At 48.7% G+C, this 21,446-nt stretch overlaps 2 protein-coding genes across 3 annotated transcripts in view; both read right to left on the bottom strand.

The window, feature by feature from the left end:
- Nucleotides 1–6,990, bottom strand: part of LOC115311846 (poly [ADP-ribose] polymerase 1) — a 70,917-nt gene extending 63,927 nt beyond the window's left edge. The window contains exons 1-4 of the mRNA XM_029970701.4: nucleotides 6,745–6,990; nucleotides 3,933–4,074; nucleotides 2,556–2,665; nucleotides 1,045–1,178 (exon numbers count right to left, since the gene is read on the bottom strand). Of these exons, the coding sequence (XP_029826561.2) occupies nucleotides 1,045–1,178; nucleotides 2,556–2,665; nucleotides 3,933–4,074; nucleotides 6,745–6,858 (500 nt within the window). The 5' untranslated portion in view covers nucleotides 6,859–6,990. The remainder of the gene's footprint in view (nucleotides 1–1,044; nucleotides 1,179–2,555; nucleotides 2,666–3,932; nucleotides 4,075–6,744) is intronic.
- An 8,821-nt stretch (nucleotides 6,991–15,811) lies between these two features.
- Nucleotides 15,812–21,446, bottom strand: part of LOC8032333 (NF-kappa-B inhibitor epsilon) — a 33,755-nt gene continuing 28,120 nt past the window's right edge. For both annotated transcript variants that reach the window (XM_029970722.4, XM_042293451.1), the window contains exon 8: nucleotides 15,812–20,136. In XM_029970722.4, coding sequence (XP_029826582.3) covers nucleotides 20,062–20,136 — 75 coding nt within the window. In that variant the 3' untranslated portion in view covers nucleotides 15,812–20,061. The remainder of the gene's footprint in view (nucleotides 20,137–21,446) is intronic.

Here is a 21,446-nt window from a genome sequence, read left to right on the forward strand (position 1 = left end):
TCATACATTGGCTTAATTATTTGGTTTTTATGGCCCCTGAATAGCTCCGGATTCCGAGAGCTTCGAATGACAGGGCACCATTTGCTCCTTAATACGACAAGCATGCTTTAACTGTGACTGTCACAACTGTAATTAATAAAATTACACATTAGGTTAATTTTAATCATGCAGACCTCTACATCCATCACCCAATGGCCGCCTGACACTAGTCTAGTCATCTTTGGCTTTCTTGAGAGGGTCACACGAAGTAATCAGGAACCTCGCAGTTTGCCCCAAGTACCACAGGTTACCGAGCACCAATTCTCCTTTTAGTGGAGTGCATGGTTCAATCTATCAAGAGGCTCAAGTAAGATAAGCAAAAACCAGGACAGTGCATCAGGACGGTGGAGTTCAATACATCCACAAAAGTTTTTGCAGATGTTTCATAAAAGAACAAAACCCTATAGAAAAAGTAGAGCCGCGTCGGCAATTGGGCTAAATTTCATCGCAATAATCAAATTATGGCGCCCTATTCATGCGGTGCGCAAGTTCGTCTGCTTCTTGCGCAGGAGTTGCACCGCTGTCAGAATGCCGAGCACCGACTGCCTCCCTCCTTTGGAGGGATAGTGGGCAGACCTCAATGCCAGCTGCCTCCGTCTACACACCATCGTTCCAATCGGAACCAACCGGAGCAAGGCATTTTGATGTTGCTGCAACCCCTGCTCGAGGAGCAGACAAGCTTGCATTCTGCATACAATTCGGAAGAATACTGCCAGACCCCAACGAAACAAAGGTGAACCACTGCAGCTCTCTGGGGTTCCAAAGATTGCAACCTGCATGGACTTGCAGGCAATATACCACCTAGAGGACGAGGCCTATGCCGCCCGGTCTGCGTTGGCATCATCACCAGTGTCTCCCGACAAGCGGAACGCTAGCGCACGGCGTTGAAAAGACAAAACTGTCGAGCTCGTCGCGTTTGCCGACGGAACGGGGCGGAAATCTGCTAGCGGCGACGTCGCGCGCAGGATTGCGTCGGCGAAGGGTGCGGAGAGGGCGCGTCCCCACCTGTCGGCCCCCAGGGTGTAGTCGAGGTCGTCCCTCTTCTTAACGAAGCAGTCCACGTGGTACCACTGGGGCACGGGACCCCGCATCTTGGAGAAGGCCCCGTCATAGTCCAGCTTGGAGATGCGCACCTCGCCCTGCGAAGCAATCCCGCCGTCGTGGCGTGACCCGTCGAAACTAGTAGGACACGTACCAAGAAATGTCACGGAAGCACCCACTTCGTGCAAGAGCCCATTTTTAACTTTTCCAAACTTGGGAATTCTGCAAATTACAAGTCAAGCGACCACCCCCTCTAAAGCTCGCCGTCTTGCGTGGGCAAGACGGCGAGCGTCTTGCCCACGCCCCCACCGCGCATGCGCGGCGTCGGTGGCGTCCGCTAGGGGCGCTCCGGTTTGTTTGTATACATGACTTGGTGTATAGCAGAGGTGAGCGATGGAATTTTGCGTAAACCTTTAAAGAGTGGCAACTGCACTGTGAATGCTCTTCACATAGCCCAGACTTATCGCCTCGTAAATTCTTGTCATCTTGTACACTTAGAAGGAAAAAAAAAAAGAAATACTCCTTGGGAGGAATTTTTTTTTTATATATGATGGAGTGAGCAAGGTTGCGACCAAATGCTGAAAGAGATGTCGTAAAGCACTCCTTTATATTTCTTTTGAATTGTTTTCGAAACATTTTAACCCACATACTGAATGTGAGGAAAGCTAATTCAAAAAGAAAAAATTAACAAAGCCTGTAAATCATTCAATTCTCAAAAAAAAAAAAAAGAGAAAAGGTCTTGTTGGTTTTTGATGGGCTCTCATATTTCAGCGTCAAGTTTCGAAACAGAAGCATGCTTTGGAATTGCCCCTAAATTAAGATGGTGAAATGCAAATGCTGCACTGTTGTCCTTTGAGAACATTTTGGAATTGCCAAACTTTTCCACTATCAGTACTCAACTAGGTTAAAGGGATGCTGAACCGAAATCTGGATTCCCCAAAACACGTGGCAAAAGCGCGCAACGGGATGCTACAAACACCAGAACATCACTTATACAGCGATATCTCGATGACCGTATTTTTAAACAAAAAGAGGCGCATTTGGCAGGAATGTTGACGTCACGTTTTTCGAGAAGGAGAGGGAACGGCCTCGCGTCTTTTCCGCCTCGCGGCCTTGAGGGAGCGAAGCAAAGAGAGGAGGAAACTAGGTATCTTGACGTCACGCGCCTCGTCGGCCTGGTTCAGTCTCGACTTCTTTTTCCAAAAGTACCGGAGCCCATTTGAGACATCACCTTACTAGTAGTGTGTAGGAATTGTAGCGTCCCGCCTACATCTCCAGCATTGTTTTTTTTTTTTTAAATTCAAATTTCGGTTCGCCATCCCTTTAAGCAAAGTAACCCAAAGGGTTTCCCAGTCATCCCTGTACCCAAGTAGAGCGTTATCCAGCCTGAAGTGATAGTGGGACAATTTTCGAACTTGAACTAAATCCGAATTAGAAAAAAACACGGCTAGACGGAGGCAGAAGCGAGAATGCACCTTGGCAATCTTCTCGCTGCAGCCCTTGCATGTACTCTTGTTGGACTTGGCGTACTCCGTGGAGAAGTCCCTTAGGTCGTCTGCCGTCGTCCCAGCGGCCATCTTGGATTCTGCAGGGGGAGTCAAAGAGGAGAGCGATGTAAAGGTTGATCGGCATGAGTACAAGTGCTTACGCGGAGGCATGCCAGGCCACAGCCGAGAGGAGCAGCCTCATGCGTGTGCGTCTGCTCGCCCGACACAATAGACTTCAAGGGACATTTTCAGATCCTTTATAAGCAGAGTACATTTTAAAAGAAGCAAAGAGGGGTTTTGGGCAGATTTCGTCGTTGAGTCTCCATGCCAAGCCGTTATCCGCTAAATTTAGCGCGACGCCAGAGACACGTGGCTCGTACCGCTACGGGTCACATGACGTGCGTCAGGCTGCGCCAGACAATGTGATGTCAGTGCCACGTCGCGGCGCTATATGACGTCACCACGCAAAGTCGAGATGTTCGTCACATGAGGTTGTATGACATGCTCACGTGACATTGTGTTGTAACGTGGCTTGACACCTAAAGTTATTAGATCAAATAACTTTGCTAACACCATGAATTAGGGCCACGAGTACTGTAACCCGACATTCCCCTGTCGAGAATTGCACATGTATCCCTACCGTAAAATACTGGGCAAGAGCCCACTCAATATTTAAAGTTTATCGCGAAAAAATGGGGGATGGGCACTTGTCCAGTTATCAATTTTACATATCAATGTACTGTGCATATTTTCTCAGATCTTACAAATTTGGGAATGGACACTCAGCGTGAAATAGGCAGATGCACGGTATTCTGTGGTAAAGCATTCGGCATGTGGAATGTCTGTGTGGAAGATCGAAGGAGTGCCTTTATATTTCTCGGACCGTCTGACGATTTCAATTCCCGCCTCCCCTGCTTGGCATCCCCTGCTCAGCCGTCCGCCGAGCAAAGGATGCCAAGCAGACTGCCGGTACGCTGCCCGGAACGTATCTTAGACTGGTGTTTTCAGCATCAAACACCACCCATGCATCGCAAATGCTCCCCAAGTGGCAACAGCGTCACAGGGACCAGCGTGTCGCGCCGTCGGATGTCACAATCTCGGCAGTCAGTCTTAGGCCCAGAAAAAAGCAAGAACAAACGCAGCCATCACCACAACCTGACTCTCAGCCGTCGAAGCTCCCGTGGTCCGCCGCGCCAGAGAGCAACCGCAGCAGAACGAGCGTATGTGTCCGCCACCGTAGTGCAGCGGCACACGACTGCGCGACACTTGAATTTCGTCGTCGTTAGGTAGAAATTCAGGGATAGACGCAGTAAGCGCGACAACCAAAGACGCGCTCAAGGCACTGTGCCACGTGTCCTCGCTCACCGATCTTCTCCTGGATCCGCTTCTGGTCCTCGTAGCGGAGCGTCCCATACTTGTCGATGTCCCCGACCGACTTGGGTCGTTGCTTGGAGAAGAAGCACATGAAGTGGTACCAGTGGGGCACCTTGCCGTCGAACATGGGCGACTGCGGAGGCATAAAGAAGGGTGCAAAAGTGCGCGTGTCACGCTCTTCCCGACGCGCTGCAAAGACCATCCATAATGCGAGTTGTCCCTTACGAGACTAAAAATGCATGTATTTAACCAGTTTGTCCTCAGAAATGGTGTCCATTTAACAAGGTATTAATATTAACGAGATACGAATGTATTGCTTTCTGGCTAATTTCCTATCGGAAAAAATAGAATTTTCGTGACTCCGTAACTGTCATTCCTGGTACCGGGATGTAAGGGAGAGAAGGAGAATGGCTGTTTTCAGAGGAACTGCAAAACAAGTTTTACACTTTGGCGGACGGGCGCTCGGAATAAACACGTCACGTTGGTAAAGCATGAAACAAATTGAAACAAATAAGAAAAAGCAGCACTTACTAAAATCGCACTTCTTTTCCTCCCTAATAGACCATATGCGAAATGCACAGCGCCACCTAGTGGGGCGCCGAAGAACATGCTCCATCTCACCAGTTGGCCTCGGCGCTGGCAAAGGCCAGGGCGCAAAAGCATAGTTCTGAAGAATCCTTCGCTCGCACAAGAAATCGCGCAGAGAAAGCGCTTTCGAAAACGAGGCGCTGATGCCCAAGCCGGCACTGAAAGCCGAATTTCGAGCTGAAGTGTATGTCCGCCATGTTGGTTGCGACGAGAAACCAGCGACCGGCGGGGCGACGAGCACGTACATGCGCAAGAAGGGTGTAGAACAATACTAAACTTCAGATTGCCGGTGTGGGTAAGGATCGATGACGGCGAGTCGTAGGCCCCGATTGTTACTGACAAAATTTTGAAACTGACAAACAACAGGGGAATCTCCACGCAACAAAGATGGCAGCGCTCACAGCGTTGCCAGACACTTGAACAATTTCGCATATGGCCTATTGCTTCTTTAACTCTCAAACAGATGGCCTCACCCCTTTGTTAAAGAAAAAGAAAACATAAAAGAACGAGGTTACAACATCTCTTGGTCACGTACAACCAGCGGGGTATGGTGGCATAGCCAGGGGGTTGTTTTGCAAGTCAAAAATATCTTTTTCTTCTTTTTTTTAGTAAAGGAAGAGATGTACTGACTGACACCGAGTTAATCCAGCCAGCTGGGGGGTTGGGGACGATCATGTCCGTACCTGTGAATTGTGCAGTACATCGAGTGCTACACGCAAAGATGGGGCAAAGCCTCCTCCAAATACAGAGGCAACCTGCGGTGCCAAAAGCGTGCAATATGAGACTTCTTAGGTCCTGGGCTTACTACTGGTCAGAGCTGCTAAAAGCTTCTTTTTTGTCGAAATACAAAATATAAGCGGGGCGAACCTTTTTAATTATTTATAAAAGTAGCTTTTGTTCACTTTTTTAGATGAGAAAAGAAAACATGAAGTTTATAAAGTACGGAAGCAAGTAATGACCCGTCGACATACCCGCCACCAAGCAATGGAAAAGGTGGCACATACTAGAAAGGTGTAGTGGGATCAGGCGCCAACGAGCGGCGAGCGTAGAAATGTCTCGGATGTCTGCGGCGGCGCAGCAGTCGTACGGACTGGAGGATCCAACCGGTTCCGAGCGTTCCCAAGGCCTTCGGCGAGCAGCTTTAGCTTGCAGTTTGGCCTTTTGGCGGTATGGCAGCGCGAGGTGGTCCCGCTCTGAACTGATCTTTACCCCGTGTTTGCTGTCGTTTGCGGCCATTGAAGTGTCACGCTGAATCACTGTTTAATCGCGCAGTAAATGCAATGCGAGCTGCTCTGGCTGCCCACTTCATACAGCCTAGCCAGAACATGCCTTGGTGGTGCCCTCTCGCGCCGTGACCGCTCGCTGAGCTCACTACCCCACATCTAGTTTATGGCCACTTAAGCAACCAAGGATGTCATGAAGGAGGTTATTTTTTGCTTGTTTTTGTCATTTTAATTTGCCTATAACTTGTAAAATAAAGTTGCATTAAGTTACTACGTTCAGTGCACTCAGGTTCGGTGCAAATTAAAAACTAGTAAAAAAAAGCTCTTGCAGGGCCATTTAACAATAATAACGAAAACAAGCAGATACATGTGTTGCTTGGGGCTGCACTGCCTCCTCGCAGACCTGCTTGACATCTGTTGCGTTCTTCAAGTCTGCCGTGATCTCCGACGGCATGGAGCAGCATCAGCTCACTGCTTTAATAAGGAAAGCGTGTTGGTGTCGATCCATACGGGCAAACAGCGGCTGGAGGCCACCGGTCCGGTTTAGCCACGGCCCACACCTGGCAAGAGGTCGTCCGCATACAGTAGTGGCATACAATGCAAGGTCCGGGAACCGGAAAAGAATTTATTCTTTTCCGGCGGCAGATGCAGAAGACCACAAAATCTGACGATGTGCTCATTTTATGTTTTTAATGCATAAACAGACAGATCGCGGACAAACATGTCACTGTTTAGCGTCCGCAAATCGGGAGCGAAGAGATTAGTGCTGTGCGCAAAACCCGCGTTCCAACGGAGCAGATTTGAACGAGAGAAATTCGACACCGAGAGGCAAGAGGGCGCGCTTTCTCGACGACTACGAGTCATTCTGTGGGTAACGATTTATGCATAAAACATTTAGCTTAGATTCGTACTGTTTACAGCGCGAACGCGTGAAAACAGCGGCGAAGGCTCTCGCCATTCCGCTTTGTGCCGACAGCGCGGGGCGCACCTACCTGAACCATGACAGCGAGGCGCAGCTCTGCATTGTCGATCTTTTCCTTGCAGCCTTTGCAAGCTGCACGTCCACTCTTGGCGTACTCGGCCTTGTAAGGTAGATCTTCTGCCATTTCAGCGGTCTCGAACGTCTCCGACGAACAACACCTAAAAACACGCAGCGCTAAACGAGGCTGGCCAACAACTTTCCGCAACACCCGAAGAAGGAAATCCTCGTTCCCAGGCGCCCGCGCAGATGTCAAAGCCGGTGAGGTGCGTTCGTTTGTTCCGGTAGCCACAAACGACGCTAGAGCCGCTAGAGTCAAAAAAACCTCGACGATGACGTCATGCTTTAGTTATGCGTTATTAGAAGGCGGGTCAGACGGGTTATTTCGAGTTAACTGCAAGACGCAGAGGGTCGAAACAGCCGAAGAAACGTACTTTTCAAACGCGACGGTTGTTGCGCAAGGGGCTGACGAGAACGAGGCTAGCTGCTCTAGTTTCCCGCCAAATTAGCACGTGCTTCGAGAGTGCTTCCCAAAATTACAGTGTACTCAGGGTCGGATCGTCGGATGCAGGAATTTCCTGAGGGAGGGAGGAGGAGGAGGGCAGGGGGGGTCAGGTGTTGGTTTAGAAAGGGGGGAAGAACTGAACTGCGGCGGGCATAAAAAAAAAAAAAAAAAAAAAGGTTAGGAAAGCTATGCATTTTTTTTTTATTAAAATGCATAGCTTTCCTAACCTTTTATTATTTGTTAACCGACCTACACTTCGCGCTCAACACTTTTCCTCACTCCCTCTTTCCCCGTATCGTCTACACCTTTAAACTTGCTCCGACGGGGCCCCCTCGCAATTCAGGAGCAGGATTAAGGCCGGTTCACACACAGCGGAGCGTAAGCTAGCGCTACGTGAGCGCTCCAAGAAGCGCTCATGTGGCGCTTCCTAGCGCGTGATGTAGCACTCCGTTAGCGCTTCAGAAGCGCTCTGTTAGCGCTTCCGAAGCGCTTTGTTAGCGCTACAGAAGCGCTTTGTTAGCGCTCTCACGCTCCTTGTACCGTGCTTACTGCTGCGGAACAGCGCGTGCCCGTCGATTCTGTTGTTGTTTAGTGTTTGGCATTGAAAGAAGAGGAAGTAAAAGAGCCGCTCTCCAAGCAAAGGGTCGGGCAGACGATCCAGACTCATGGACTCTGAGCGACTAATTGATAGGGTACGACCTCATCGCCTTCTATCAATACCACCTAGAACACAAGGCCTGCGCGTTTCCTCCTCTAAACGTCATCACTAGTAGATCCCCTCAGCGCCCCCTAGCTAGCCCGGATGAGCAACATCGTCTGCTACATCGTCTGCAGCATCGTCTGCTCCATTGACTGCTTCAGTGGTCGGTGTAGCAGATAATGAAACAGATGCTCATGTCGAGTGAGAGTGACGATGAAGTTAGACGTTCACGTGGAGCGTCAAATGCATGAGTGAAAGTGCCTTACTGCTGTGCGAAGGGCCGCAAAGCCCTCCGCTGGGAGCTGGACGCTGGCACTGGACGCCGGCACTGGACGCCATTTTTGAGGGCGCTGTTCATACTCCGTTCATTCCTAAACAGAGAACGCAGCCAATGCCAGAAGCACGAGAGCTCGAGGTGGCTGCTTTGAAGCGTTCTTCGGCAGAACGAGCGCGCGCTCGAGAAATGCTCGTCCCAAAGCCAGGAGCGCCTGCTAGCCGGCACTTCTGGCCGAGGGAGTGTTCGTATGCACGCTACAAATGACCTGCAAGCTCGCTATCAGCTAGCGCTCAGCGCACGCAGCTGTGGCCGCAAGTGAATGCGACGTAGTAGGCCGTGTTCCAAAATTTACTCGATCTTAGTCCAGGATGAGGTGTTTATACCTTGGCGTTCTAAAACCTGCCCGCGTCCAGCGTTTTTCAATATCTGTGTTGTCACGTGACACGAACCGTCGGAGTGACTCGGATCCATTTGGGTAAGATTTGGAACGCAGCCGTAGTTCTGAAGCGGCCCATATCGCCCATATATACTCTCGTCAAGCTTCGGGGTGTTTGCCGCTTGGGGCGGGTCGGGGATCTACTAACGAAACGTCATGCGCAGGCCTTGTCTTCTAGGTGGTATTGCTTCTATTCGATATGCGTGACGCTGGTTTCAAAGACACGCAGTTAAAAAGTGAAAGCCGCTTACAACTCCCTGTAACGCCGAATTAGAGCGCAGCTCTTGAGGAGGAGGAGGGAAGGGCGGTGGGGTGAGGGGGGTTAGACTAACCAGGTGGGTCACGTGACCTTGGGGGGTCACGTGACCTTGGGGGTCACGTGACCCCCAATGCCGATGATGTCATCACTGACGTCACTGATGATGTCATCAGTGACGATGACGATGCGGGTACCGATGACGTCATTAGTGACATCACTGATGACTTCACCAGTGATGATGACGATGCGAATGTCGGTGACGTCATCAGTGACGTCGCTGACGACGTCATCAGTGATGATGACGATGCAGATGCCGGTGACGACATCAGTGACGTCACTGATGACGTCATCAGTGATGATGACGATGCGGATGTCGGTAACGTCACCGGCATCCACATCGTCATCATCACTGATGACGTCACCGGCATCCACATTTTCATCGTCATCATCACTGATGACGTCACCGGCATCCACATCGTCATCATCACTGATGACGTCACCGGCATCCGCATCGTCATCGTCATCATCACTGATGACGTCACCGGCATCCACATCGTCATCATCACTGATGACGTCACCGGCATCCACATCGTCATCGTCACTGATGATTGATGACGTTATCATCACTGATGACGTCACCGGCATTCACATCGTCATCGTCATCATCACTGATGACGTCACCGGCATCCGCATCGTCATCATCACTGATGATGACGTCATCAGTGATGATGATGTGGATGCCCGTGACGTCATCAGTGTCGATGACGTCATCGGGGGGTCACGCGACATCGGCGGGGGTCACGTGACCTCGGGGGGTCACGTGGCCTCGAGGAGGGGGTCACGTGACCTCAGGGGAGTCACGTGACCTCGAGGAGGGGGTCACGTGACCCCGGTGGGGGGCTCGCGCGGTGCATTATGGGACATTTCCCATGATGCACCGCGCGGTTACGCCGACGGCGACGGCGACGCCGCTCAAGCCGGAAACGGGCCCCTAAGAGCTGCGCTCTAAAAATAATCACCTTCGAAAGAGCTCTGTGTCTCGGTCCCTCAGCCTGGGAACAAGGTTCGCCGGGTACCCGTCGGTATCTCGGCTCTTCTGGCGTTAAATCGTGCACACACACATGCACTAATTGCGTATGTTATAGCCTTTGTCGCATTTATATTTCAGCATTCCACATGTCCGCCATGGTGTGGCTGATGCACACCCAACCACAGGAACCGGAACCGCAGTGCACGCGCTAATCCGCAGCACCGCGGTACAAGAAGCGCTAACAGGGCGCTACTGAAGCGCTAACAAGGCGCTACAGGAGCGCTAACAAGGCGCTACTGGAGCGCTAGCAATTCGTTACAGAAGCGCTAATCGCGCGCTATGTTAGAACTACGTCACGCGCTAGAAAGCGCCACATGAGCGCTCCATGGAGCGCTCACGTAGCGCTAACTTAGCGCTCCGCTGTATGTGTGAACAGGCCTTTATACTTCAGCCTCTGTCGCATTTACTATCAAGTTCACAACTGCTCAACTTCCTCGCTAGTCTCTTTTAGGAGGGCCATGGCGTATCGCACTATAGCATGTTACCGTTCTGCCTTGCCTCACATCTTGCATAACTTTGACGGTTGCCCTCTAGGGGAATACCCAGCAGTGCGCCTTATAGAGAAAGTGTCCCCCCCCCCCCCCCCCCCAAACCCCGATACCTCACCTCTTTTTTATCTAACCTCAAGAACAGCAGATGCAGTCGTGGTAGCGATAGATCTGCTCCCATTTCACTTTCTGGGTGTGCACGAAGCAACAAACTGTGTAGCACTTTACCTCAATGATTTATAAATATTTGAAAACTGTGGATTATTTCACTGTTTCCAACAACCAAAAAGCAGACAGGCAGTTTGCGTAGCAACGCGAGACCGTCACATTGGTAAAAAAAAGTCTGTCAGTGAAGCGCACCATCACAGAAACGCCAACTCCGAGGCCCTCGCTCTGCGTGGCACATAAGCGACACGACAGCATACCTAACCAATCTGCAGACTTGTATTCACACACAAATAAAAAATGAAGTAACAAAAACATGAACCTTCCTTGAAGTGGCAACTGCAAACGCGGGAGCGCTTTGCAGGCTGCCTTTACGAGCCGTCCGCATTGCATCTCTGGATCGCCCGAATCCAGAGCTGCCGCTTCGTCGAGTGCAGGCTAGTAGAAGGAAACCCAAAGAAGCCTAAACCGCGACGACGCTTGCTGTCGTTGCTGTAGCCAACAACGAAACAGCGCTAGGGCCTGCCGGAGAGCTTCAAAACGCGCGACCACCGCTGCCTCCTACAGCCCCGAGCCGGACGTACCACGCCACCAAAAATGGCGGACTCCCGTCTGCTGCTGCCGCGCATGCGCCGTGGAAACCCCGGAAAAGGCCCATTCACAGGTGGACGACGTGATTGTAAAGGCTGGCAGGGCACTGAACTTTATTCAACGAAGCCTAAAATGTTCACTCTCTAACTTAAAAGAAACCGCGTATTTAACATGTGTTAGGCTGGTTTTAGAATATGCCTGTGCCGTCTGGGACCCGGAACAAAAGACATGAATAGACAAACTTGAAAAAATACAAAATAGAGCTGCTAGGTTTGCTCTGGGACGGTACGGGCCACTGATCTCAATGTCATAGAGATATAGAGACTGATCTCAAATTGTCATAGAGATCAGTGGTACGGGCGGAGAGACAGCTGTACTCAAATGAAGACTGAACTGAATTGGGAACCTCTCTCAGCCCGTCGTAAAAAATTGTGTTTAAAGTTTCTGTTCTTGATATTTAAAAATAAAACTGGAACAGTTAAACGGAACGATCATGCTTTCAAGATTAGAGAGTACCACGCCAGGACGAGCATGTACGCCAACTCTGTTTTTGTTAAAACGATACGAGAGTGGAATGGGCTGTCGGAGCTGCAAGTGTGCAGTGAGAATGAAGATGTGTTTTTTTCAACATTTTAACCCCCCTGCTGTAACGCCCTCGGGCACTGCGGGCTAATATCTGAATAAAGAAAAAAGCTACACACTTGCCGGACGAATCGAAGCTGAATATTCGAATCGAAGCTTGAATAAATATCAGTAAGGAAGGCGGTTAGCTGGGTTTCGCACGAGTAAGAGTTACGAAATCCGTGCCCATGTTCATAAAGAAGGTTACGAGAGTCAAGAAAGTTTATTATATTTGAGTCAAGTATATGCTCCATGAGCTTAGATAGAACACTGGTGAGAGAGATGGTACGGCAATTACTTATTAGTTGGCAATCACCAGTTTTGTGAACAGGTATTACGTTAGCTATTTTCCAGTCACGCGGAACTATGGAAAGCGTGAGCAGTTGTGAGAATATATGTCAGAGAAAAACAGAGGAAATGTGTTTAGTGTTTATTAATACCTTCGAATTAATTTGGTCGTCTCCAGAGCTCGAGAAGACCTTTAGGTTGTCTATTGCTTTCAATACTCCTGCGTGGTCAATTACGATAGGACTCATCTGAAGGTGAGATAACGGGTATGAGTGGGGAACGTTTAGCAAGTCTTCTTTAGTAAAGATTGATGAGAAGAAACTGTTAAGGTAAAGAGCGCTATCTTCGTCTGAAAGTGGGACGCCGTTGTCGTTTATGAACTGCAAAGGAAGAGACAGAGCTGGGTTGACCGCCTTCCAGACCTTTTTGGGTTTATTTGTTAAAATGTTGGGGAGGTCGTGAGTATAAAACTTGGTTTTAGCATCAGTAATGGCGGTTTTGTATGTTCTAGCACACACATATGATATGGATATCCCACGAGGCTGAATTGACCTTTTTCCAGTAAGGAGCGCCTCATGACGGTTTCGCCGCCTACTACAAATGGAGGGCAACCGGACTCGCCTTCTCCCATGGAAACAGATTAGTGCCGCAAGAAAGCAGTGCCCCCCAAGAATGGCGAAAGGGCGGTCAAGGTCAAGGGAAAAGGGTGTGCGCGTGCGCAGACGCTTACTGGAAAAAGGTCCATTGTTGACAGACTTCGCTCGTTTATAAAGTCGCTTTTTCTTGTTAGCATGACTACTCTGTTTTTGTTATACCATGGGTGACAGTTATCAGATATGGTGAGGGTCAGTGGGATGAAGCGCTCAACTAAGTGGGTTATCTTATTTTTTAGAGTTGTGCGAATAGTGATTCGAATCGAATAGCACTGCATCATTCCTAGCTTCTGCACTGTTGAAAGAACGGGTCTTCCTGCTTTTCTTTATACCGCCAAAACTATGAACGACGCAGCGCCATTCGATTCAAACTACTATTCGCACAACCCTATTAATTTTATAGAGCGTCCAATTTTTATCGAAGGTTCGTTCCTCGAGATTAACAGAGAACGATTGGTAAGTCTTCGAGGCATGACTTGATAGACGCGTAGTCGGCCCTCGCATAGTCACGAATGTATTTGCAATAATGTGATTTCTGAGGAACAGAGAGAGAGAGAGAGTTATGTCGATGACAAGATGGTCGCTACCCCCCGTTAAAGGGCAACTCCGCTCAATTCCGAAAAAATTTAGGCTTATATGTGATTCAAATTCACAAAGCACTACTAAACAACTCTACGTCTTCGGATTCGTGAAATGTGGAATATTTGTGTAATCCTAATTTGAACATCAGCTGATAACGAAACCGAAACTTCGGTTGCGTCAGGCAACATTGGTCTCGGGTCGTCAGTCATGGCTACGTCACGTCGAACCACGTGGTCTTGTGACGTTCGGCAGGGAGCGAGAAACAGGACACGCAATGCGGGCAGGTCTTTTTTTTTTTTTATATTGGACGGGGGCAGGTCGCTTCGCATGGCGTGGACGGTGATGACCCGGGGAGAGGGGGAAGGGGAGAAGACGAAAAAGAAGGGAAGCGGAGAAACAGACCGATAAGCGCGCAGGGCAGCGCAAACTAGCGCATCCGTGTTACGGTGACCACGTGAACGCCCGGTCAGCCAACACCGGGAGGAGAAACTCATGACGTCATCGTTCAATTTTGCTCTTGGAAGTAAAAACAAGCAAAACGTGAGAATGACGTAGTCATGCCTCTGACGTAGTGGCTCAGTGTCGGCTGCTCCAACTCCGTGGCATTGACTGCGCTGATGATTGCGCCTCGCGCCGCACGCTAGAGTTGGCAGATTTCGACGACTTGTCTCGCTTGAAGGTTTGCTGGCCAGTTTATTAAATATATAAGCGGAATTAGATCGTAATATTTGACATGGGGTTTTCCTGTACGATACTGAAGAGGGCTACATAGTTTTCTAAATATCAAAAATGAAGCGGAGTTGTGACATGCCAAAAACAAAATATGAGATAACTATACTGCTAGGACCCATTGTATGTTCTTATAATCCCTCTAATATTTTTTTAAATGGCGCGGTAGTTTTGTGGATAAATCGATTTATAAGCGGGTCCCTCGGAAGGGCGGACCGGGCGGAGCTGGAGGCCGGCTACGTAGCCAGCCTCCACCGCGGTGTCTCCTTGCAAGCACTCACGCACTTGGCACTCTTGGCGTGTCGAGCCTCACCTTCCTCGTTTACCTTCCGCGTTTCAAGCATGTGGTCCGTGACGATTACGTCTACGGCATCGCTCGCCTTGTCAAAGTGTTCGACATTGATCGCAGCAGCGATGAGAGTGATTGCTATCAAGAGATGTTGAAAGCTGTTCATTTTGACTACGGCCCGCCGACGACCAGCTCCAGCGACGGCGAGTTACGGACGAACTCGCCGTGGTCACTGTCGTCCGGGAATATCTCGCAGGCGCATGCAGAGTGGAATGTCAACGGGCCGGGAGCGAGAGCTAGAATAGCTTTCGGGTTACCGAGTTGCGTGAGCGGTTTTGATCGTTCCGCGGCGAGTAGAGCTTGGGCGATCATGGGGGCGCCTAGAATGAGAGAGCGTTCATGGTCACGTGGTGTATGGACACCATGGTGTGACTAACTTGGGCAGTGTTGCCTGGTCGCCAGATGAAAATTCGTAAATTGAATATTGGAATTACCAGAGCTCTAAACATCACGTAACTTGGTGTATACACTAACTAGCCTATGGGCATTCTATTTCAAGAATAATCTATCCGTTTAATTTTCGTGTCATAACCCCTTTAAGTAGGTAACGTTGCTACTGCTGCAGCAGTCACGCATAAATCTTTCCTGGCTAGCTTGTGTTTGGGGAAAATAAAATTTAGGAGAGGCGCTCGCCACCTCCTGTTTTTCCTTGGCGACGGCGTTTCATCCCCCCAGAAAATACTCTAGCGCCTTCAAAACAATGCGCAAAATGTTGCGCTTTGCTGGGGAGAAACGTCTGGGAAAGTGTCGGCTACTCCTGTCGGTTCGTATTTAAGAGTCTACATTTTTTGCGGTTTCCACGTCTCTTGGAGTTCGGGCGAGCCAGCGGGCACGGAGAGAGTACCTAAATGTCAGTGCGTCATATTTTAACCGGACGACGCGGTAATTTCCTCCACCTACGAGGGCGACCCGCGTTGGCGAAAGCGCGTGATATGTGAAGTCCTTGGTCCTGGGCTTACAACTGGTCAGAAGTTCTGACCAGTAGAACCGCTAAAATATGTTTCTTTTTTTAGTCGAGATAGAAAATATAGGTGTCGCGAAACGTTTCAATTATGTATGAAAGTAGTTTTTGTTCAGTATTTTAGATCAGAAAAGAAACAAATACAGTTGATAAAATACGGAAACAAGAAAAGACCCGTCGACATACCCGCCACCAAGCGGCGGAAGAAACGGCGCACACTAGAAAGGGTTAGTGGGATGAGCGCCCATACAATGAAGGCAAGTCGCCCATGCCATATGGTATGGGCAACTTGCCTTCCTGCAATACCGCGTGATACTTGGTGATAAAATTATCACTCGCACTATATCGCCTTTGCTTTAGTCAAAACAGGGAACAGGAGCCGAATGCACAGAGCTCATCTCCAATTTAATAGGCAATGCAATGTACAGAGGTGCTTCTACAAAACCGAAAGCAAAACCTTTTTCGCGTACATCCAATCTTTGCGACAACATAACCACGCCAACGTGTACATCAATGAGAATACCAAGAACAGCACTAGACAACGTTAACGCCACTGGTCGCACCACAAAATATGTACAGGAAAATTGGTTCGCGTCGTCGGGACGCTACAAACTTAAATATGCATCTACAACAACAATGTGAACAACGGGGCTTGTTTTGTACCGCTTGGTTGTTTGCCTTCTGCTGTCCTCAAGCAATGAAGTGCCCCTTGTACATCGCGCTAAACCATTTGATCTTTCGAGACAATGTTGAATCCATCCATGCATCGTCCAAGCCATTCATATGTACAGACACGAGATGTAACAATTGGAACTATGGTACAGAACACACCCTTCCACATGCCCCTCCCAAAGACGCAACATGCCCCAACATGAATGACAACCAAGAGCCATGTCAGTAGATCTACTTACAAAGAGCTAGCTCAGCCGTGCCGGTTGCATCAGGTCCGATTGTTTCGTCCATGCAGATTCCGTCGCAGGACCAAATGACCAAGGGCTCGTGATTCGACACAAATTGATTTTACAAAAATCTGTTTCATCATTACGCTTTCATAAAATTTGTTGAATCTAGTTTCACCAGAATCGGTTTCGTTACGGTCACCTTCAAGCAACTGCTTCTGCTGTGATCAGTTTCGGCAGAACCAATTTCCCAGTTTTGCCAAAGCTAGTTTCGTTGCGACCAGTCTTGCAAGAAGTTTGGTCGACCACTTTTCTCGAGGAGACAGGTTCATCAAAAAGATTCCTAAAGCTTTTATCCCATAGAGAACAGCATTGCTCCACCTGGTTTTAAACAGAAGTATGTTTGAATTGCCAATTAGCTTCGTGCAATACTAAACCTTCTGTCGCCAATGAAATGCATGGTTAGGGCACGACAAAGGTAAACGCAATACAGCGCAATCCACTTTTAAAGATACTAGATATGACGATCAGTGTTTAGAGTTTCTAGACTACAAGAGCTCAGTTTCTACTCCAGATACAACCATAATCGGTTATAACGATTGAATTCTCGAGGTTTTTTTCATTATCGTTACAAGTGGACTGCACAGTACCGAGAGACCACCCATACCCCGTGCCAGCAAAGAAACCACTCTTGCCTGCGATGAAAACCGGCACGACGAAACAAACGCCACTGGTTACGTTGCAAATCCTTTCCCATGTCATACTCTTTGCCGAGGCGGCCCCTAAACTGACCCGTTTTGAACGACTCTGAATCCGTAGCGAATCTGGGTGACGGCAGCGAGTAGCTGTCAACGGCGAACGAGCAAAATTTTGGTGGGGCGCCCTCCAGCTTTTTTGCGAGACAATCCACCGAGATGCGGGTCGCCGTTCCGTCCCGCCAGTCGAGAGCAAACAACTCCAACAACAGACGTAAAGAAAACACTAAAAACACCGATAATCCAAGCACAGCGTAGCTTTCCATGAAGCGCGCTCTCAACCTTGCCATCCCGTCATATTTACACAAATGGTGGGCGCTACGCAACGAAAATGCGGCGCACACGCCACGGAGGTCGAATGTGCCCCCTAGTCTAGGGAAGCGTTCGAGCGTCCGCCTTCCGTCGTCGAAACGAGACGCAAGAGATTCCTACGGACCCCGACTTGCGGGACGCCAGAGGAGAATTTCTTGACACGGCATTCTTCTTTTTTTTTTTTGGTAAAAACCTTCAAGATCTCGGTTATGAACACAAAACGCTGGTTTGTCATGAAACATCGCGCCCTCGGACACTGTCGACAAACAAGTATAAACCTGCACAGTTCCCGACAGAATCAGCACAAACAGGGAACACCAGCATCAAAGAAAAAAAAAAAGAAATAAGTTTCGCAAAGCAACACGTTTTTGTCTGCTTAAGTTCGCCCCCGACGCCCATTAAAGAGGACCCAAACCAGTTTGTTTTGTCGTAACGAGTGCTGAACACGCAGAACATAACAGCTTTTTTTTTTTTATACGTTTTTAGGGCTTTTATGTATACAATATAGACTCTCCCCATGTTTTCACCCACCCCTCCCCGCATTTCCACTTCTGAAGTTTTTATTTCATCCTGGGTTTTTTTTGTGTTTTTTTTTTCTTAATTTACGTTGTTAAAAGATTTTCATACGAGCTATGTACATTTTCTTCTCGGCAGTCTCGGCTGGTTTTAGATCATCTTCCCTTTTCGAGGAATTCTCAGGCAGTGTCGTTCGGTCGTTTTTCATCGAAGATTTCACCACGCGGCACGGTTTCACGAAACAATGCGGGAAAGTAAAAACAAAAGCCCCAAACATACACCCCCACACAGTTGCACAATGCCAGAAAAAACGTCGCTCCACAGTGCGGGACGTGCGAGGAACATACGTAGCCTCGTAAAGGTCACCCTTGGCCACCATTGTACTTGCAAGTGATACATCGAATGATTCGTAAATTTTCACATTATTAATGTCGACAAACCAAAGATGTCGTCGAAACTTGAGCCAATTGCACCATGTGGACGCAAACCTAGCTTTTGGATTCTCCCTTTGATCGCAGGTCAGTCAATTTGCGCCAGTTTTAGGAACAGCCTAAGGCTCTCTTTAGCGTCCCGATTACATTTCTAACTCTGGATTCCTCGCACGCAACAATCAGTGAAGGATGATTACGACATCTTCATGCCTCAAACAGAAAGGGTGCAGCATTCATCCATCCCACATATGCTTGCACACGCAAAACACACTCGCACGGAAATATAGGCATGCCCTCACCCTTTACAAACAGGTGCCACCGCATTCAAACCAAATACGCAGCAAACAATCTGCTTCGAGGTAAGCGAACGAAATTATGAAATATGTCTGCCGGGTAGAGGTGCAAAGCAGGTGCATGTACACAGCAAACTTCTCTAGCCGAGAGTTTATAAGCGTTCGCTTCGGAGTGTTTGTCCCACTGCCGTAGCTATTCGATGCTTCGCAAGTCTACATGCCCCCCAAGTTTTCGTCAGATCTGTACTTAATTTTAAGGGACAGCGAGATGAAATTTCTCGCGCGACAAGTCGTGTTTTGTGAGTTCATTCTAAGCACTACGTCGCTAAAAGAAAGAAAATCGATGCGTAGATCTTTCAGTGACGCAAACCTTGCCCGATAGGATCTGGCAACGTCTGCCTCGCACAAATGCCGCGCACCATTTTGTACGCAGTAATGCTCGCCCGCGCTATTACTACGGGAACATCCACCCACGAAGGATGATTAACTCTTTTTCCTATCCTCATGAGCATGTCGGCGGTAAGTGCGCAGTGGACGAGACAGTCAATGTCGCCAAACCCGAAAAAAAAAAAAAAAAAGGAAAGAGCACAAGAAATCCACGGCAGACAGACAAAAAAGAAAAAAAAAAAGGGGGTCGGAACCATGCTTTGCGAAGCTGTCAATAAATAATGTTGCGTGCAACTGCAACGAAACGATCTCACGCCCGCGGGAAGGACGACACGCAACTTCCAGGAGGGTCGAGCATGGTCCAAAGGTGCTCAATCTCTCCCGTCCTACAGGTTGTACGAGTTTAAAAAGTTAAAGCGCACTATGAAAATAACTACTATGTACACGTCTCCCACTCCTCAGGTAAAGATGCTCCGGTCGCGGCTGCCCATAGATACGGGGAACAGCGGCGACGGAGCAAGGTACGAGTGTTCTTCCATCTTCTAGATGCGGCGACCGCACGACTCGATTTTCACGAATCTTCGGTCCTTTTAACGAAGCTGTCTTCGCCAGATCGACAAAAGCTTCCGTGGCTTTCATGCCCTCAAATTGATTGAAGCGAAATTTAAGGACACCTTTGTTAATCCGACAAAACGGTTTACGCACGTGTCTGCCATTTGCGGGAGGGCAGCATTCGTCACCTATCAATCCAACTAATTTTACTCCTAAAAATCAACGCTCCTGGAAAAAATAAAAAAAATTTGTTTTCGACGCTTTGGCGGTGGGAAGTGGGCACCACCATCGAGTCTTCGAGCCTCGCCTAATGCAAACCACGGGAAAACGAAGAGGCGGCCCTAGGGTGCGAGAAACGGTTCCGCATCGAACAAAGACACACTTTCCTTTTCATTATAAAACGGGGCTGATCGAGACAAGTCCGCAACAACAAACAACGGTGAGGCTAACGGTGATGACTGAGAAGAGAGGGGGGGGAACTGGTTGCGCCCCTACGTGCAGCCGACGTCGTTCACCAGGTAGGTGCCGCGCGTGAGAGGACCCAAACTCAAACTGTTCCCTTCGTTCTGCAAGGAGAGTGGAGAACGACGCAAAATCAGCATTTCGATCGGCCACAGCTTTTCGATATGCGAACCTCTCTATACACGGGGTGTCTCCTTTTTAGGCTTCGCAGCTTTGTTCGGAAAAAAAAAGCCACAAAAGCAACACTGATGTGGTCTGTGCAGGCGAGCTGTATGGCCAGGATACAATATAGGGGCAATGATCGTCGCGATTGAGTCTCGACTTTTGAATTAGTTAATATAAACGCACGGTTCCAATTGGGAACTTGCTGAGCGTCCTCGAAAACCCCTAAATAGCAAATTTTTATAAGGCTGGGAAGCGCAGCAGCGTGGTAAAGTGACTGCTTGTACAACAGGCACGAAGCTGGCGGTGAGGAAAAGCAAATGAAAAGACGGAAAAACCGCGTGGACGCGATATTGCACCGGTAGCCTCGCACCTGCTGCTCGAATGGCAACTTACGCGCTCCCCCGTGCTTCCCAACTCCTTCTGAAATCGACAGTTCCTATTTCGAAGCGTATGCTTATATCCGCTAACTTAAGTTAACATATTTTAGTTAATCAGCCGACTTATCGTGACGCTTATTGCGCCACATCACGTTCCTCTAGCCGTAGAACTCTCCTGCAGGGACCGCGTTCACGCTTTTTTTTAAGACAAACCTGTAAAGCCTGGAAAAGAAACACTCAATTGATATCAGTTCCTTTTGAGAAAAAATCTCTGCAACATAAATCTTTTTTTATTAGAGGAGCTCAAGTACCTGTATCTGTACTACAAGCACACTTCAACTCGATTTAACAAAACCCAATTTTACTACATTCTCAAATCGACAAACAAATTCTAATTGCATCACAAGTGTCCACGGGTGTAAATGCACCTATGAACTCGAAATAGTAAAATAATTTTGACTGCCGACCCAATTTAAGAAAAGCACTCCCCCCCACCCCCCAACACACACAAAAAGAAAAAAAAAAAATAAGTGAGAAAAGAGGGAACCGGAAATGGATCTTTTTAAGAATGACTCAAAGTTTGTTGCCAAAGTGCCAGCAGTAACATCACGCAGCCAGAGTTCTGTTTTTAAGGAAAAACAAACTAGGGTGCCTGCATGAAGAAACGGAGAATGGGGTGTCAAACTTTTGGGTGTTGGAGGAACTGTCATCTGGCTTGACCGAAAGGGTACAAACCCCTCCCAGTCTCAGCAACGACGCAGTAAAGCACTACAGGAGACTACAGGCCCAGTAAGCAACAACACGCATGCTAGCGAGCGCCTGGCTTGCAGCTATGCATGAATGAATGACTCGGATCTTCTAAAGCAGTGCTC

Source organism: Ixodes scapularis, unplaced genomic scaffold, assembly GCF_016920785.2.
Source record: "Ixodes scapularis isolate PalLabHiFi unplaced genomic scaffold, ASM1692078v2 PGA_scaffold4__175_contigs__length_147842914, whole genome shotgun sequence".
Taxonomy (NCBI): Eukaryota; Metazoa; Arthropoda; class Arachnida; order Ixodida; family Ixodidae; genus Ixodes; species Ixodes scapularis.